The sequence below is a fragment of the Microchirus variegatus genome, assembly GCF_963457635.1.
Source record: "Microchirus variegatus genome assembly, chromosome: 4".
In the NCBI taxonomy this organism is placed as follows: domain Eukaryota; kingdom Metazoa; phylum Chordata; class Actinopteri; order Pleuronectiformes; family Soleidae; genus Microchirus; species Microchirus variegatus.
In genome coordinates, this window is record NC_139805.1 from 14,515,527 (window position 1) to 14,535,905 (window position 20,379).

The window sequence follows — 20,379 nt, forward strand, 5'->3', positions numbered from 1 at the left end:
CTCCACGGCTGACGCAACCCCGTGGTCCTCTCTGTGGCCGGGGGTCAATTTAGAATTAACACTGAGTAATGTGGACTGGGTACTTTTTGTTCAGGATATGTTTTCTTGGCTGTTGCGGCTGCAGTTGGACATAGTTGGGGACCTCGCACCGTAGATTGAGCACCTGTGCGCCTCCAGAGAACTCGTTTCCTGATTGGCTGAGCGGCAGTTGCGTTCTCGCAGCACAGAAAGCGCAGCTGAAGAGACAGAGAGTTCCGCTGTCTGAGGAAAGTGTCAAACTGCCACCTTGTTAAAAAGCGAGTTTTACAATTGTGTGTGTGTGTGTGTGCACGTGGATAATCGATCATGGAACTATTGGTTCGATATCTGGAGAGGAGCAACTCTGTTAGGTAAGTGCCGGTGTTCAAAAGTAGCTGCTGTTTGTGTTAACTGTTTTGTAAAACCAAATATAATTGACCAAAACCCACTTGCTCTTGTCACACATTTTTAAAATAGGAGCATAATTTATTAATTGAACCAATGCCTGGTGAGAGGCAGGTATGTAGTGTGTTCTGAATGATGTTTGTATTCACTTGTTTTTATTTGACTACTCTGCAAACCATTATTACCTCTTGGGGAATTTCAAGTTTGACGCTACCTTTAGGTCAAATGGAGTGTGAGTGTGCCATGGAAAGTCAGTGGATGTCATACTGCTGGGGAAAATACTGACAGTACACTGTTTGAAATAACCTTGGACTTAAACCCAAACATGCAGGCAGCCTCGTGAATGCAGGCAGTGTTAACTCAGCACATGGAGTTCTCTTCCTGTCAGAGTTCTTCAAGCTGGTGCTCTGGAAAACACAGCTATTGCTCAATGAAACTATCATGAAATAACTGCTCTCACAGTTTCACTTCTGGATTTTCAGCCTAAGCACTGTAACTTCTTCCACTGTGGCCTCTTCATTGTTGTCACCCCCTTTATTTGTTTTCTAGTCACACCAATGCAAGCATCACCACTTGATTTGGTACAAAGGAAGGTTATCATCCACTGTGGTCTTCTGCTGTTATCACTCATTGATTTAGAACATTTGTTCTAACAAGTGGTGATTTGACTAACTTCCTACAACCTCTGGCATCAGTGAGGCTTTTTCATTCAGAGAACTGTTGCTCACTGAATATATTTGTTTTTTTTAAAAACTGTTTCCTGTAAATCCTAGAGACAGTTGTGTACACATTTCACTAAATCATCATTTTCTGAAATGATCAATAATCAACTACACACACAAACCACCTTTCATTCCCATTCTGAAGCTCAGTTGCAGGTCACCATGACCATGTCTATGTATCTAAAAATACATTGAATTGCTCCCATGTGACTGGCTAATTAGATATCTGCCTTTACATGCAGTTGAACAGAACCTCATGTTGTACCTAATAAAGTGGCTGCTGAGCATTATACCGTGTTCAGCATCAGGTGATCACTCAGCACCAGGCCATGATTGTCATGATTTTGATTGTGTCTCAAAACTTAACTTTGAAATGTATTGCAATTCAGTAGCATCAATAATTGAGATGTTCACCTTTAAATCTAAATGAAAATAAAACATAGAGTCAAATTTCAAAATAAATGTATATTGGATGTCAATCAGTCTCCTGTTAACAACAGAATGCTGTTATAGGAACAACCAGGCCGATGCTTTTCATCTTTCTCCACTCAGCTGAGGCAGTCTTGTACCTAAAAGGGATACTTGAGTAAAAGTACAGATATCTTACCAGAAAATGACGGTAGAAGTTGAAGTCACTTTTTATAATATTACTTAAATAAAAGTCTTAATGTATTTACTCTGCTTAAGTAGCAAACATAATTTTCTGATATAAAGTGTACTTATGTTTAAGTATTAGAAAAGTGAGGAGTTACACTACCGTTCAAAAGTTTGGGGTCACCTATAAATTGTTTTGTGTGTTTTCCATTAAAAGTCACACTTTTATTCATCAAAAGAGTTGCAAAATGAATAGAAAATATAGTCAAGACATTGACAAGATTAGAAATAATGATTTTTATTCAAAATAATAATTTTGCCCTTCGAACTTTGTTTTCGTCAAAGAACCATCAAAACTGTTTTCAGCTGTGCTAACATCATTGCACAAGGCTGTTCAAGGGTTTTCTAATCATCCATATTCCATTAAAAACCAGACGTTTGCAGCTAGAATAATTTACCACATTAACAATGTATAGAGTGTATTTCTGATTCATTTAATGTTGTATTCATTGAAAAAAAAATGATTTTCCTTAAAAACAAGGACATATCTAAGTGAAGCCAAACTTTTCAATGGTAGTGTAGGATTGAGCCATGTGTCCTTGAGCAACATACTTAACCCCGTGGCAAAACTGCAGTGTCAAGCAGCTCATCAAGACCGGAAATGCTCAAAATAAATGCAGACCATTATCAACTGTTCTTCTTCTTCTGATTGTATTTGGTCATAATGAGTAACACAGATAAGTTAAAGGAAATGTAGTGGACTAAAAGATTGATAGAAATATTAATAACACACTTAAGTACAGTAACTTAATATGTGTACTTTGTTACTTTACAAGACTGTTCTTGGACCTTGTTTTAGCAATGCTATAATGACCAAACGACTCAAAAGATACTCAAAAGAAAGAGATTTGACAGACGTGGTGCCTTCAGGTGCCCTAACAAGTTTGCACATTAATGTATGTCTAGTTCTCTCTCTCTCTCCCAGCCCTAATAGTCTTAATGTTGCTCTTTCAGCTCTCCTTTGACCCCAGATACTGTGCAGGAGGACAAACTGAGAGACGACCTGAAGTACTACTTCATGAGTCCGTGTGAGAAGTACAGGGCCCGACGACACAAACCCTGGAAGCTGGGAGTGCAGATCCTGAAAATTGTCATGATCACCACACAGGTTTGTGCACTGGGTTCAATGTAGATTAGCAAGAGAGTAGAACAAACTACAAAACACTCCCTGATACTGTAATCTTTCAACAGCCTGCAGCCAAATGTGCTTATTAAATGTTTTATCTTTTATCACAGTTACAGCTTTTCTTTGTTTTGTTGATGATGTGTTGTGTTTTCAACTGTTATTGGTTTGTTTTTGTTTGTTTCTGATATTGCTTTGTTCAAGCACTTTGGGCTGCAGTCGTGCCTGAAAGGTACTCTGTAAATAAAGATTCTTATTATTATTATTATTATCATCATCAATTGCAAATTGAACATGCATGCATACAACAAAATGGTTTTGACTCAACATTTCTCGCTTTAGGTGAATGTTCTGAAAGTCTGTTTTGATTCTTATTGATTCAGGTCATAGTTGTCCAAAAGACTTTGATTCTGGAGCAACTGGACTTGTATTTTCTTTAACATTTCACCTCTCATCCAAGAGGCTCCTTCAGTTCTGAGAGTTTGAGAACTCCAGTATGTTCTGATGACAAAATCGTTTGGCTGCTTTAAGGTGTGATAGAATCTCCAGTTTGTTAACGATGGTCATTAGACTGTTAAAGTCACCTGAGTCCAGTCTTCCTTCACGCCTCCTTCAAACAATCTGCCTTCTCTGTCTGAAATGCGTACATCTGTACATTCCTTTCTGAGTTGGCGCTCCTGAGCCATGTGTTGTTGTAAGGGTTGTTCAGTTTCTCCACTTTTTTAAAACTGTACAAATTCCAGTAATAGGTATACATTTACTGGTTTATCTCCACCTTAGATTATTCCTGTAAGAATTGGTGTCACCAGTTCCTTTCCCCTTGTACTGACAGTCATAAGGCCATATAACTGTGTATGAAACTGCCTCCCAGCTGCTATTACTTTCTTTATTGGTTTGTTTGCATCACATTACATTTTATCTTGTATTCATTGTTCCAACTAGTATTTCTTCTGCTGCTGTAACAATAAAACAACCCCTTCTTTGGGGATTAATAAAGTAATATTGTATTTTATCCTGTTCTTCTTAGCTCATCCTGTTTGGCCTCAACAACCAGCTGGTGGTTTCCTATAAGGAGGAGAACACCATGGCATTCAAAAACCTGTTCCTAAAGGACTACACCGGTGTGGACGAGGACGACTACAGTGTTGCCGTCTACACTCAACAGGGTGTCTATGACAGTCTGTATTATGCACTAGATACGGCAAGTTCACCTTCCGCACACTTCTTGCTTTTGATTTGCTTGATTTAGGGTGCAGCTTTTCTGCAGTTCACATTGTGAGAGTGTAATTTACCTGCAGATTGTCATCTCTACAGTACAGCCAGTTGGGCCGGCTCTCCACGGGTCCCATCTCATATGCTGAGGATAAGGATGGAAAACTGCTTCCACTCATCATCTGTAAAGAATACTACAAGAGAGGCACAGTGGAGCCTTCAGAAGGAGCCTACGACATAGACGCTCAGCTGGAGACAGGTGTGAAGGACCATTCAGCCTTTTACTTTGAAATTATTACCTGCACCTTGATCATAAACTGTGTGTGTATTTTTTTCCTGATAATACTTAACATTACAGGACAGTAATAATATGGCTGTGTGGTAATAATTGTGTAATAGGAAGTACAATTTAGTAGGGATGTGAATCTTTGGGTGGCTCACGATTCAATTCGATTCCGATTCTTAGGTTCACGATTCTCAATTCATACGATTCTCGATTCAAACGATTCTCGATTCAAAAATGTATACAATGCATAGTGTGTTAAGGCAAATGGTGGCATCAAAACAATACAGTTTGTATAAGATAATGTGATCACACAAAGGCAAACTTAAGACAAAAGTTAACATTTATTCATTCAAAACAAGAAGTTACAAAAATAAACTGTACACAAATAACTTATTTGTATGTACAAGTATTTCAAAATACTTAAAAAAAACATTATTTTTCAAATCGATTTTTTAAGTTTATGAATCGATTCAGAATCGTGGATGATTAGAATCGCGATTCCTATGTGAATACATTTTTTTCCCCCACCCCTACAATTTAGGATTAATTAAGTAATAGCTTGGTAATAACAATGGAAAAAGTTTGTGTGACATTAGGGACGATGAATTTACCAAAAATTTTAATGTAAATGTTTTAACACTGATTGTAGCCTACAGTAATTCTCATGACTAAGTTAATACCTGGATATTACTGTAACATTATCTCCTTATAACCCCACTCTGGCCATTGTCTTATCCAAGCTGGAAACTGCAGTATTACCATGCTATTACCATGTTGTTATTGTACTATAATGTTACCCGTGTCTTTTGTGGATTTGGTCTAGGATGTCCATAAACCACATTTTTCTGTTTTTCACTGCATTGAAAAATGTTCCTCGTGGATTTTTATCATACACTATGACCCAATTTGAGAAGCATATTGCTCATATAAACTGCAGCATATTAAGATGATGTTTAGGAGCAGTGGAGAAACGGCTCTTTCTGACGTGGCTGTTTTCTCACTCGTTTCCTCTCTTTCTCAGTTTGTACGTCGTATTATCCGAAGGCCACAAACCTGCACAATTCATCCTTTTTTGATCTGGATTTTTACAGGTACGCAGTGTCATCAGTGCATTCATGAAATATTCTGTGTATGTACATGGAAACGATCTAATTTACTTCTTTTTAAGGCTTGTTGACATCAAAATAACCTTCCAGCTGAAGGGAATCAACCTGCAGACCGTGCGTTCGAAAGAGCTGCCTGACTGCTACTCGTTCCATGTCATGGTATTGTTTCATTATTTTCTATTATTACTAGAATAGAATAAAATGAAATATAGTATATTATTTTAAAGTGACTGGAGCAGGTGTAATGCTCATGATTCTTTTCATCGTGAGATGAATTTGAGGAGCTTGAACAAACTTTGAGACTGTTTTCATTTAATTAATAGCCTTTCCTTTCCACTTTTACATAGATAAGATTTGACAATCAGTGCCACAGTGGAAAGGTGAAACTGTTCCTGGACATAGATGCTCAGAGCAGTGCATGCAGAGACTGGAAGATATCTGGAACGGGTAAGTTGGAATTGTCTGACTAAATGGAGAAATATGATAACTCGGTGAAAGAATAAAGAATAACCAGATTAAAAGTTGTTTATAATATTATTTGTTTTGCCATTCTAGTTTACAGAATGATAAAATCTTCTGTTTATCTAAGCCTGAGGTGATTTAGTTAAATTAGCAGTGTCATTTAATACTAAAACTGTCACATGGTTATATGTGGTCGGTCATGCACTGTGCCTGTTATTTATTTTATTATCCTTTTATTTACCTTGTGGAAAGGCGATCATCCAGTTTGAAAGACTCGTTGTTGTTGACACTGTTCTGAAATGATATGGAGTTATCAGTCATGAATGTGAAGGAGTTCTCTCTGAGATAAACAGTCGCACCCACTTTGTCTGTTGCAGCTCAGAAGAACACACACTATCTTCTGATATTCGACGGCTTCGTTATTGTGGTTTGCCTCACATCAGCAGTGCTGTGTACCCGCTCTATCATTCTGGCTGTGAGGCTACTGCAGGTCAGCAACTTGGTCTCTGTTCATATTGTACAATATCACAGGGGGGCATTTTTCTTTTCTTTTTATTAAAGGAAAAATATTATGCAAAATCAACATTTTAATCATTTAAATCCTTATATTTGGGACTCTGGTGGTCCTATCAGTCGGAAACGTGTGAAAAAAGTTGACTCACTCATGTTTTTGTGGTCCTCCTCAGTCTAAGAACAGGAGATAAAACATGCGATGTTGACTTCCGCGCTCACTGCGACGTCACAATGCGCTAAATTCCTGGAATTGTTGTCTCGCGAAGCTCCACCTTTTCCCTAAAAAATGCGAGAATGCTGGCGAGGGCAACGGTATCCGAAAACAGGATGTCTGCAAAGTCTGCGAAAAGTTCTATTCTTGGCTCCACAGTGCAGCACAGATTTCTACACAAACTTCCAGCCTCAGAGGATTTATCTGTCCAGTGGATACATGTTATATATGACGGCAATGTGCCTGCTAGAGCCTGCAAATGATCACTTTTCCAAATGCTAACTGCTGTTAGCTCCCATTAGCCTCTGTGGCTGATGTAATTTCCTGTTTGACTACTAGACGGAGCATTCTGAACAGGGCTTTTTTTTAAGAGATATTGAACTGGTGCGTCACAGACATGTTCATTAGGACACCAGGGAACTAGTGTAACTTAGGGTATAATATGACCCCTTTAAAAACATTTTTTCTTTCAAATGTTTCTTCATTATCCTCAAATGTCTCCACTTCATGTAAGTTCCCCTATTTTCAGGATCTAAAACCAAGTCCTTCGACACAATAAGATAATATAAATAATTTGACAAAAACAACATAAAGTCATCAACTCGAATGTGATTAGATTTGGTATTTTTATATTTTTCAGAGATTCTCTCGCTTCCTCCATGACAACTACAATTGCAAAGTGTGTGAGGACGATCAGCGGGAGTTTCTGAACGGCTGGTACGTGCTCGTCATCATCAGTGACCTCATGGCCATCATTGGATCCATACTAAAGATGGAAATACAAGCCAAGGTAAAGTTTCAACACTTTCATCGACATAGATGAGGCTAGGAGATGTTCATGTTGTTATGCGTCGTCAAAGTCAAAGTTTACAGCAGTCAGCGTCAACTTTGAATTTACACCCTGTTACTAATTAAACTACTGACAAGTACGTTTGTGGGAATAGCTGTTGAATTATATCCTCTTTGTCAGCAAACACAATCACAAAAGGCCTTTATATTTGAACCTGCCTGTCCTTTTTATAACCACCACAGACCGAGTAATAATCCCACCACACCCCTGACTGAGGCCTCTGTCAAAGAGGAAGCTGTTAGTGTGCGTTTTGAACAATTTGTTCTTGTCTAATGAACAATTTGGCAACCGATTCTTGTTCGCCCTTAAAAAAGAAAGTTGAAACATGTAATGATGGGACTCTTTGTTTTAAAAGAAAACTTTTGTGGACGTATCAGGTTGGGATGGCGAGAAGGGGAAGTTTTCCCTGTTAATAAAGAAATGGTTAACAGGAAACATTTACAATCTTTCTCAGTAGAGACATCCTTGAGTTTCACAGTAGATCTCTAAAATACTCAGGCTTTTATTACAAAAGAAAAACATTATGGCGGGACACAAACAACATGCATTTATTATAAAATACACTGAAGACAAAAAAACTACCTTAAAACACCCACAACCAACGGAACAAAATAAGACGGGATTAAAAATGAGCATATCCAAGAGACAGCTCAGGTTAAACCGTTTGGAAATAAAATAAGTGATGGTTTGGTCACATACGGGGGGGGGGGGATTATATTATATTGATTATATTATATTGATTATATTGGAGGAATAGAAAAGGTTCATGGATTCGCTGTGGTGACGTATAAAGGGAGAAGCCAAAAGAAGAAGGAAAAGATTTGGGTTGGATATCGGGCTCAGCAGTTTTTGGGTAATCCTGCAGAAAGACCTTGCAATAAACAATAACCTTTGGCAGAAGTAAAGAATGATATGATGTTCCACATTGGAACCTTGAGCTGTTATATAATCCAGTCATGTCACACTTTACCACATGGTGAGCCACCTAGAATTACAGTTAAAACTGTATTGCATAACTTTTCAATTGAGACAAATATCCGTAAGACTAACCTATTGCCAGACGAGTTCACGCGATGCTGATAAACTCGTATCAGCTCTACACAGCTCTCTGTTTTTCTCAGTGTTAAGTAGAGCTGCAACTAACGATTATTTTCATAATTGATTAAACCCTAACCGTTTGGTCCATAAAATGTCAGAAAATGTTAAGAAACGTTGATCAGGGTTTGTCGAACCTGAAAATGATGATGTTATTAAATGGACAGAATATCAATAGCGAAAATCATCAAAGGTTATGGGTTGCAGGATTTAAAGTGAACACATTTAAATCCTGCTGATCTACTTTCTGAGGCCTGATTTCTTAGTGAGACAGAAAAACAGACTAATGGCAAACTTGGTTTAATCCTATAATTAATCTCTTTCTCTCTCTCTCAGAGTCTGACGAGTTATGACCTGTGCAGTATCTTCCTGGGAACGTCTACATTAATGGTCTGGGTCGGCGTGATCCGGTACCTGGGATATTTTCAGAAATACAATGTGAGTCTGAGTCTGAAACCTTTCATCATTGAGCAACACAGTTAGAGGAGTGTGATTATTGATTAGTACATATCTGAATTAGCTGTATGCAAAAGTATCACTGTGTCTAGTTTTGAGCTTCCAAACCATTGGCATGGCAGTCTCCCGTACATGGCTTCTGTGGCCCCAGGCAGTTGATAAAATGTGTCAGTTGTTTTAATGTTGTCATTCTTTGTCTGTTTCTATTGCAGGTGCTGATTTTAACTATGCAAGCCGCTTTCCCCAAGGTCCTGCGTTTCTGCTGCTGTGCTGGCATGATCTACCTCGGCTACACCTTCTGTGGGTGGATCGTACTGGGCCCATACCATGAGAAGGTAAAGGACAGGCTGGTGTGAGATAAGAGGTTTGAGTTTATGAGTTAATGGAAGAGCGGCTAATCTGTATCCAGAGTTTAAAGTTCTCTGTTGGCCAGAAAAGGCCATGTATGAGATGAGTGTAGAAAAAGCAAGAGGTGAGGGAGGCTGTAACAACCTGAGCCTGGTGGCTGTGTGAGCCACTGGGCTGTAGAACGTAGGCTTTTAGAAAGATAAACAGACAGTTATGGCCAAAAAGCAAATATTTGTGTAGACTAAGGGTGTGTGTATACAGGTTTTTTTTTCTCAGCTACCATTTCCTGTTCTTCATGTAAATGCAACGTGAGTGCATGTTGGAAAATTGGACATTGGAAAGTGGCCATTGATTGGTCTGCACTCACTTCAGAGCAGGGTATCCGCGGGGTCTTAAAAAGTCTTAAATCCAATAATTTGAATTTAAGGCCTTAAAATGTCTAAAATTCTCCTAAAATTTCATAAAAGGTCTTAAAGCTCACATAGAGTGGTCCTGTTGCACATATATGTTAGTTATGGAGGTCTACTTACATACATTAACAAAAACCTCCTAGTTGCTTTAAACGAGCCGATAGAAATCCTCTTTTCTGATGCTGTTCCCCAGCCGCGATATTTCAGACTCAACTCTCTCACCCAGAAGACAGACTGTCTTGTGATTGGCCAGTACCCGGAAGTGACATATTCAGCACACCCGCTCTCAGAAGCGCAGCTCCCCCCTCTGGAACAGTGGATGCACTGCTACTCATTATCAAAACATTGTTTTAACAATGTTTAAAAATAGCTTTGTCACGACTCCCCGCCGCAGTCCCTTTTATGACTTTGAGTCAGACCCAGAGTCAGAAGACACTGTCGCTCGTGAAACACCTCCACAACGGACGTTATTCTTCTTCTGCAGTTCAATGAATGCAACCGGATGTGCCCGGACTAGTGCCCGGAGCAGGAGGATCTGCTGTTCAGGAGAACTGCTGTTTACGTAACCGGACCGGCTTTTTTCAGAGATCTCACTGAGCCCAAGATTACAATAAAACACAGCGTTCTCAGCAGTGGCTGAACTGTTTGTTTTGAACCTTCAGGGCTGGGTGAGAATTTAAACTTAATGAATAAAAACTTAATGAAAGCCCACAGCTAAGCCGAACGATATATGGCTCCAATTTTCCTTCATGTCTTTTGTGCTTTTTTGCCAGTATGGATTTGACATGGGTCTTAAAAAATTTATTCATTATGGTCTTAAAAAAGTCTTTAAAAAGTCTTAAATTTGACTTGTTGAAACCCACAGAGACCCTGCTTCAGAGTCGCACAGGAAAACTCAAAAATACATCAACTCACGAGTAATTGTTAGAATTTTTTGTTTTTCTATTTGAAAAAAAAGTGTATAAAGTACAATTTATAATTTGAAAAAAAAACCAACAAAAAAACCTTGTCCTTTCCCAGTGTTCTGAGACTGTAGTTATACTGTATAGTCACTAGGTGTCAGTATATATTGTGCTCTGTAATGTTCTGCTTCAGTGATGGCCACTCTCATGCTTTAGGAGTAGGTGTTAAGACTTGGACTAAACATTTCACACATGGCTTAAGTTCTTACCACACGGATGTGTGAATGCAAATATTGTCTGTACTACTCACTATGGACAGAAAAAGGACAAATAGATATGGGTGACGTGTAACGACATCCTTAATCTTCAAGTTTATTGTTAACTATGTTCACACACAAGAGTAAGACGTGCAAGCTACATTAAATAACAGAATATGGTATTTAAAGAAATGAAAACATATATTCTGTTTAAAGGTAAAAGAAGATTTAAAAATGTCCTTATGCGTTTAAAGAAAAAGACATTTAACTGCAGCTGAGGTAAATTTGAACAGGCCACAACTTCCATTCAGGACAGACGCTGTTAACAGCAAGGGAAGATTTGTGTATGTTTAGCTGTCCCTGCCTGTTAAGATAAATTATTTACGGAAGTCGGTCTATCTCGCATCTGTCTTTTGGACGATGAGCTCTGCCTTGTTTAGAATCCACTTGCTGCTCTGAGATCAGCCACCCAGGGCCTGCTGACCAAAGTGGCCAATGCGTTGATAATGTTCATATGTAAAAAAAAGTTGAAATTACTGATTAATGAAGTGGAAGTGAGTGCACCGATAAGTAAGTTTCAGTTCCCTCTATGTCTACTGAGACTTGGTCCCAATATTTACATAGTGGTAGCCAGGGGAGTCCCCGCTGTCAGCTCTTCCAGGATTCCTGTGTATTTACCGAGGGAATAAACAGTACGTTCTAGGACTTGCCCTCCCACACGTCTTCAAGTGCTCTGCCCTGCATCCATACCATCGCAGTGGGTGTTGGTTTTAGATGATATCTCACCCATGAGAACTTGGCTTCGTGGGACATCTGTCTGTTTGTTTGCCTTTCTGTCTTCATCAGTCCACTGCTGTGATGTACCAGGCTTTGCAGGAGCCAACACTTATTTTATATATATATATTACACTTATACGTACATCTGATCCTGGTCTCTCTCTTCTGTTTCTACCTTGCTCCTCCCGCTTTCATTTTCTCTCCTAAATGCTGTGAGATAATCTACGTTGCAATTTGGTGCTATACAAATACACTTGAATACATTATACAAGTGCAGGTTTATGGCTCATGCAGCATTAGGTCATAACCTGTTGCTTAACACTGGAAATTAGTCATGTAAGCTTATTTAATTATTTTACTACTGACATATTGTTTCCTGCTTCCAAATCTTTCAAACATTCATCATTCTTACTTCTCATTTGTCCAGATTATCTGCTTCTGGGGCTGCTGCCTCGATTTAAGTCAGTGGTGGGCAACGTTTGGTCACTAGGTATGCCAGACAAAATGTTGTAGATTCCCACTCATCATGGAAAAAGCCTACTATGATGAGAGACGTTTCAGGACGACAAATACAAAAGAACATATTTTGACTTTTATCTTGGTTTTTTTTCCATTGTGAGGAGATGTGCAGTGAAATTTACATATGTTTGGGACAATATATTGCTATGAGCAGGTGCTTTAAAATGGACTCTTGCAAAAAGTTTGCTCTTCTGACCCTAACCTGGAAAACCAGCTGTTAGTCATATGATCATTACTACTATCTGACATCAGATGCCTCATCAAAGGGAGTTCTGTCCAGCTCACTAGAGAGGATAGTGATACTGTGTGTGTGTGTGTTTTCAGTAATTTAGTGGCTCTTCTTGATACGAAACAAGTTTCCCACCCCTGCTTTGGTTATAATTTATTAGCATATACAGCAAGTAATGAATCTAATAATTGTAGATACTCATATTTCACCAACACCGTTTGCAAAGACTGCATGGTCCTGGACAACTAAAACAAAGCTGGTGATGTTCTTCATTTTTTTTTATATCTTGGCCACATCCACCATGGTTGCATGTGTGGCCACCACATTGGTTGCCTGCTGCTTCCTGTACAGAACTATTAACTCTCTGAAGCTGCGCATTAGTCAGTCCTGCAAATGTGCCACGATAAAGCTTTGTTGAAAAAAAAAAAGAAAGAAAGATGAATGGATTCAGGGAAGTGAAACACAAGAGCGCTGTTACTTTGAAACGGGAATAGGACATGTTGAGGTTTTTACACACGTAACAACAGGTGGTTTTTTGAAATTGTGGTGGAGGTTCATTTTACTGTGAAATGCACAACACTTGAGATTTACAATTTGTTTTGTGCCATGATCAGCACTTGTTTCAGTGTTGTTTTTATAAAGTGCTTTAGTTTAGTAGTTCACAGACATCATCTGCAACCAGCCACCTAACAGTGATGATATCAGCAGTCAATCACACTGGTGTCCTCTCATATGTGACGTGCATTATCCTCTATTTTTCTCTAAATTAAACATAATTGACAAAATTGACGTCATATGCTAGTGAAGAAGACCTGAAATGAGCGATTGAGACTATTCAGTCCTCAGGAAAAAGTTTACTGTGCAGTTCTTTTTGCAACCAGTGAAGCTGCCCCCTGGTGGCCAATGCTACCTCTGCCCGACTCCCTAGGTTTCATTTTTCAAACTTGAAGAATATGTCAATTTTTTGGTGGTATTATTATGTGTTTTCTTCTGTTTGTCCTAGTTTGAGGGCCTGAGTCTGGTGGCAGAATGCCTCTTTTCTCTGGTGAACGGCGACGACATGTTCTCTACCTTCGCCCAGTTGAAGAACACGAACACGCTGGTGTGGCTCTTTAGCCGCGTGTATCTCTACTCCTTCATCTCCCTGTTCATTTACATGGTGCTGTCGCTCTTCATCGCCCTCATCACAGATGCCTACGAGACCATCAAGGTACATGCTCGCCCGCTGTTGCAATGTTGCAATGCAATTTTTAGAACCATACTTTCAGAACTGCATGTATAGGACCCTAAGGTTTTAATTTTAAAGGTTTATTTCACCTAAGTACTGTTTAGTTATGTACTACATTAACCAATTTGGTGCATTTGTGACCATTTTTGTCAGGAAAAACTAAGCTTCATAGAACTGGGTCCCTGACATTGTAGCCTCTGGTTTTGCAGGGACCCCTTACCCAATAAATGGTCAAGCTCTCTGCTAATTAAGCCAGGCTCCATCCCCTCACCCTGATTCTCTGCTGTTGTGTATTCAAGTCACCCAGAATCTCCTGCTGCACTACAGTATATGTCAAAGGCCAAGTCAGGACGATAGATAATATTCAGATAAATGGGTCTGCACAGAGTTCATGTCTCATAACAGTTTGATGAGGTGAAAACTGTGGCACTATGTGAATTTGGCTTTTTAAATAATCTCAAGGAAGTTATAAATGGAAGATTATCAACAGAAAATCATTCAAACAATTTTACAATTATTTTACAATTATATACAATTATTTACAAGTCCTTGGCCTGAGAAGTTCTGAATATTAGATGATGACTTTGTACCAGAAATGTCTATTCGTCTTTCTTTTTTTTTAGAGGTATACAATTTTAGCTAAAACTATTGGATTTGTTTGAATATGCAAATGGACAATATATTTAATGTTGTCATCAGAGGATTCACTTCTTTCTTTTCCCTGATAGTGAAGTTTTGTTTGGGCAACAAATAAGGAACTAGGTATAAGGTTTGAAAATGAAATGTTCCCACTTTCTGAAATATTTCAATATTGCAAATAACTACCATACAAACATAAAACTCCAAGAAAACTGTACACCTAAATGTGTCTTTATTTGTTTGTTTTTCCAACAGAACTACCAGAGAGATGGATTCCCATTGACAGACTTGCAGAAGTTCCTCACAGAACAGAAAGATTCCCCTGTTGTCGAGGAGAGCAGTCTGACAGACGCTCACAACGGCAGCGGCGTGCTCTGCTGCTGTGAACGGTATGACGGTAGCCACAATTATGTTGATACACAATATTTAATCTTTGTTCACACACCCATCTACACACACACTTGCGTCGGGAACAGGGAGCTTCGTTTCGTGTTTGCTCTGGAGAGTTATTATTGCTCTTTTTGGTGACTCATTGTTGCTCGATGATCATCTCGGCACTACACTTGGCAGAGCGTCAGCTTAGGCAAACAAACAGTGGCAGTACTGTAGTTAATCCACTTTTTAATTACTTTTTAATGAATGACCAACTAAAAGCTCTTGCTATCGATCCACCTTGCTTAGAAATTAGTAAAAAAAAAAAAGTTGAATGATCACAGAATAGTATATTAAAATGTCAACTGTCCCCAGCAGAGCAAGCTTTAGCAAGACATCATGTTTCTCTATGCATCCCTTTTTTTCTACTCATTCCTTTTTTTCTGTGAGCCAAACTCTATCATCTGCAGGCAGCAGACTGCAGCGGAGTTTCCTCCACGCTGCGGTTTGGCTCAGTCTGAACGTGGTCTGAAAGCAATGAAATTAGTGGTGAGAGCTATGCAGACACACCCAGTGATGGGCTGATTACAGAGAAACGCTGGGACGCTGCTCTACATCACCCCCCCCTCCCCTCTTTACTGTGTTACCTCCCAAATAAACCCCAGTCGATACTAGGATTGAGCTTCTAAAGTTTTGTTGAAGCACAGTGTCTTCTTGGACAAAGTTATGACTTTATGATGATGGGACAATGTTGAACTGCACTTCACTTAAATGTGGTGCATAGTAAAGCCTAATGACTGTGTGGGTGTAGATTTATTTAGGATTTCACATCATTTTCTGATAATATCTGAATAATAAGTCCTCTCACTCTGTCCATTTTTAAACCGCAGTGCAAATGTAATGCACTACTTAGAGCATAAGGCAATCGGTTGTATATTAAGTTTTAACCACACTTTGCATTTCACTAGACTGTGGTTTCCCTCTTTGACGTTCAGCCCTGCATTATTCAAGATTCATTAAAATGTCTTAATAAATTATTCAATTTCCTCTTTGTGGAGCAATTAAATGTATGTTCGCGAGGAGGCGAGGCTCTAAATGGACATGAGGTTTTCATGTTGGCATCAACATCCTTCACCTTAAACCTGGCATCATTTAGTACAGAATGAATTTTCTGTTCAACTTTCTTTTTCTCTCATTCTTCTGTTACAGTCATGTAATCAGTGTGAAAGAGCTAAACCCAGGGTGTCCACGGGTTCTTAAAAGGTTCTTTTAAGAAAAAGTTGTTCTTTTCCAGCTTTTCCAGAGTTCCTTTGTATGGTTGTGCTCTATAGATTTAATTGCAAACCAAAACTGTTTTGTAAGTTAAATATGTGTTGCTGATTGCAGCTTGAAGTGGCGAAAAGGTCTTGAAAAAGTCTTAAAAAGGTATTGATATTAACTTCCTGCATATACCCTGCAAACTGCCTAACTATGTAAAAGTTTACTTAGCTGTACTGTATATATCACAAGTTTGCAATGACCTAATGTGGCTCAGAGACGGTCTCTTGTTTCAGGGCTCAGCCTCTTCCATCACTCTTGTTTTAGCAGGCATTAGCCCTTGAACTCTGCGGTCTTTTCCTGCATGTTTCACAGCCATCACAGAACCATCCAAGTCTCCTGCACTGGATGTGTTTTAAGTGTTTCAGGAAGTCTAGTCACTTACACAGCCATTATGTCATAATGCATAATAGTGCAAGGCTGGCAACTGGATATGCATCGTCTCTGTATAAACGAATGTGCATCTTTTGCAGTTGGTGGACTCTGTAACTTGACAAGAGCTCTCCTAATGACACAGATTGTGTAAATGCAGCCATTTGTAGCCTCTGTCCCGACTGAAATTCCATTTTTGTGGGTTATTATCTTGCTGCGTTTTGCAAAAATTAGATCAGTGCTGTGAAGAAACATTTCAGTGCCTTCACAGGATGAAATTTCATCTGTGAACAATTAGCGTCTTCCTACCGTTATCTTCTACCAGTGCAGTAAGTTTTTAATCTTGTTTGGAAAGCCATCGTTTAAGGAAATGGTTTCAAAAAGTGTTATTTTGGACCAGAATGTTGGGTTTGTAGTTGCTCAAATGTAAATGAAACATGAATAGACGAGCACTACTCAGTGAACACAGCAGCTGAGCTAAAACAGATGCAGATGGCTCAAACTGTTGGTAGACTGTAATAAGCTGGCGTGGATTCCTGGAAACAAGCCTTCTGTATGTCGTGTTGTGGCCAAATCTTCATACAGGTGGAATTTCCAGAGAACTGGGAGCATGTGGTGATTTGAAGTGTATGAATTGACTGAGATGAAGTGTGCATGAGATCATTTCAACAGCGACTTTCAAACAATGTTGTCATGTTGTGCTGAATCTTGAAGTGCCGTGACCTTTGTAACGAGTCATCCACACAAAAACGTGACTCAGAAACCGTCTGCGATGATACAGTCGCTGACAGAGCCTGGAAAAAGGTGACGTTACATACTGACGTAACCGATGGGGATTCAGCTTAAATCAAAGTCTGAAGGCAAATGTTGGATCTTTGTTTACATTATTAAAACTGCATTATTGTATGATCATGTGGCAGTTATTAATTGGTGTTGAATTCTCCATTTTCGTTCAAACTTTAGTTAGCTTTGGCTTCTAAAATGCTCAAGATTTGATGTACACTCAACAAAAATATAAACGCACAAAGAAAATTGTGTAGTTCTTGTTATAACAAAAAAACAGTACAACTTTATCTTTAATAAAATGGCTTTAATTGGCAAGCATTAGGATCAATTTCCAAACAAAAGTCCTGGAGTAATGTCAGGAAGAACACAATGGGGGTTGATGATCCAAGTTCACAAACTTCAATAACGTGTGTGTCCACCATTAGCCTCACGCAGAGCGCTACACTGGCGACACATGGACATCACCAGGTTGATTGTGGCCTGGAATGATCGTGGAATGATGCACATTCAGTTGTGTTGCCACAGCTGTAACGCTCAACCCAGCACTCAGCATGCCAATGGCACGCTCCCTCATGATTTGTGACAACTGTGGCATATTGACAAGTGACAAAAGTCCACATTTTGGTGTGCCCTTTTATTGACCAGACCATAAGGAGTGTCTGTGTACTGGTCACGCATATTGGCCACCACTCTGCCATGCTCCATGACTCTGGTGAGTTGAAATACTCAATCTGAGATTGTAGTCAATAGGAGTGGCCAAGTGACACTGGACTACTGGGTTTGAGCAAAACAAATCATTCCATAAACAAATGCATCAAGAATCTGAGCAAATGTCATGACATTTTATTTTTGTTTACCATTTTTAAGTTTGTGCGTTTATATTTTTGTTGAGTATATTTTTTTCTTACAACTGATAGTAAACTTGAGTATCCCATGATTTTGGGACATTTGTCCCTTTTAATAAATAAATAAGTATATATATATATATATATATATTTTTTTTTTAAATGCTTCACCAAGCACGGTATTTGTTGCGCAGTTGTAACATTATGTTTTGGAAATGACTAGTTATGGCTTGGTGGTTGATTCATTGGCATAAATGTTTTTTTTTAATAGCTTAGTAGTTTAAAAATGTAAAAAGATGTAAAATGTATGGCACTGATATCATTCCCGTTATATACCAAGGTTGTGATATTGGTGTCGGTATTGGACAAGAAAAAAGGTTTTATTGATTCGTCCCTAATTTAATTACATGGGCTGCGGGTAACAAGTAATTGATGAATGCTGAAAGCACCTATAGAATCACAGATAAACAACAATTATTTGTTAATATATTGTATGTTTGCCATGTTTGTATTTACTGATGTATTTGTTAATCATCCTTTGTTGTGACTTAAGCAAATGCAAACATGGGTTCTTTTTATCTACAGAGCTGATGAGACATTCATGAGCTTCTTTGATCATGTCTTTGCAGAGTTCCTGAGAATGACAGCGTCATACTAATTGGCTGACAACTGTCCCACCTGTTGATGAGAAGGTTTAGGGAGGAGGAGGAAGAAGAGGAGAATGCTGGGAACTGGATTGATAAGCACTTTGGATGCTTCTGCTGAGACTTCTATGGAACATGTTGCAATACTCTTCAGTCCAACATGAAAGGAGTTCCCTCCATTAAACATGAATGTGGAGCTCAGTTTGAAGAGCAGGAACTGGTACGAAGACCAAAGATGTGTCAAATGTTATTTGACTGAGCCTGTTTGAGATTTGTGATGACTTTACTGGGACTTTTTCAGGCGTGCACATGCACTACTTGCCAAATAACTAGATTCACTGTTTTTACAAACACTGGGTCGATGCGATGTAGCATTAGTTTGTCGAGTGTTAAAATGGAGATTGAGGTGAAGTCTATAGTATTGTACATACTGTATGCAATGCATTGTGTTTCATTTTGTCTCTGCAAATGTGCATCACCATTAAGCAGCCAGACTTTAAGATTAAGTTATTTACATAATGATTGTATTACCTGTAAATCTGATATAAAATGTTAATTAATGACACTATGGTACAATGAATCTCTTCTGTTTGGAAGCAGTTTGGAAGCATCGGAGTTTCATAACACATTAAGAGCTGGGTAAAGATTGAGAAAGAGGGGTTTTTGAATGACTTCACTCTGACTAGAGTATGAGTCAGATTAATCATCTGCCAGAACATTAAGATGTTACAACAAGCTGGAGCTTGACTTCTCTCTTGGAGTGTGACTACTGTGCTTTTAACCTGATAAAAATCAAAGGAACATGTTTTTTTTTTCCTTTTAAACTGTTGAATTTGATCTGACATGAGTTTATCTATTATAAGGCCTCTATCACGGCTGCCTCTGTGCAGCGTAATGACTTCAAAAAGGTCGCTTAGCTGATTTCAGTCTGCATGTGTTAAAACATCCGATAAAACCTTTGAATGCCACCACATACAGTTGTGTTTTTCCTATGTGGCAATAGTGCCCTTATGTTGGCAACAACTCATGTGAGAAGACTCAAGTCGTAACAGATGCAGCAAAAATCAAGTCCCTTTCAAAAACAAGAGCAGCGGATTTGCTCTTCAGCTAATCTGTGTGCTGGGTCAACGGACTTCAGTGCTCCTTCTGAAGGACGTGAGTCATTAAAACAAATCAGCGTGTTATCCATGTTTGCTGTCTAAGTAAGCAACACATTGAAGTTGAAATGACAAAGAACACAAAACATATAACCTACTATGAAGGAGATTTATCTGTGCACTATGTCACTTGAGTGTGTTTGGTGAACTTCAAACTCTTGTTTTGATTTGTAAAGAAGATTTATAAACTGACCTGATATATATATATATATACTGTATATGCTCATTCAAAGCTGCTTTTCCCAGTGAGCAAAGTAGGGACCAGCTTATGCAGTGCATGTCATGTCAGAGTCTCAGGGGAAATGGTGAAGCTGTTCATTTTGCTGTCTGTGTTGTATTTCATGGGATGTTTGAATGCACGCAAACCATTGAGAGTGTGGGAGGTGTGGGTACATAAAATGACATTAGACTAAACCATGCACGGATGGGAATGCTGAGGACTATTTGTGTCTGATGACAACAAT

At 38.9% G+C, this 20,379-nt stretch overlaps 1 protein-coding gene across 1 annotated transcript; it reads left to right on the top strand.

Moving 5' to 3' along the window:
* Nucleotides 1-345: 345 nt before the first annotated feature.
* Nucleotides 346-18,780, top strand: mcoln2 (mucolipin TRP cation channel 2; the record flags this gene model as incomplete). Its single annotated transcript, XM_083888161.1, has 14 exons — nt 346-389; nt 2,754-2,907; nt 3,950-4,123; nt 4,237-4,393; nt 5,442-5,511; nt 5,589-5,685; nt 5,874-5,973; nt 6,366-6,478; nt 7,353-7,502; nt 8,994-9,095; nt 9,326-9,448; nt 13,559-13,765; nt 14,678-14,811; nt 18,744-18,780. The coding sequence occupies 14 exons, from the start codon at nt 346-348 to the stop codon at nt 18,778-18,780; spliced, it is 1,662 nt and encodes a 553-aa protein (XP_083744287.1).
* Between the last annotated feature and the right edge of the window lie 1,599 nt (nt 18,781-20,379).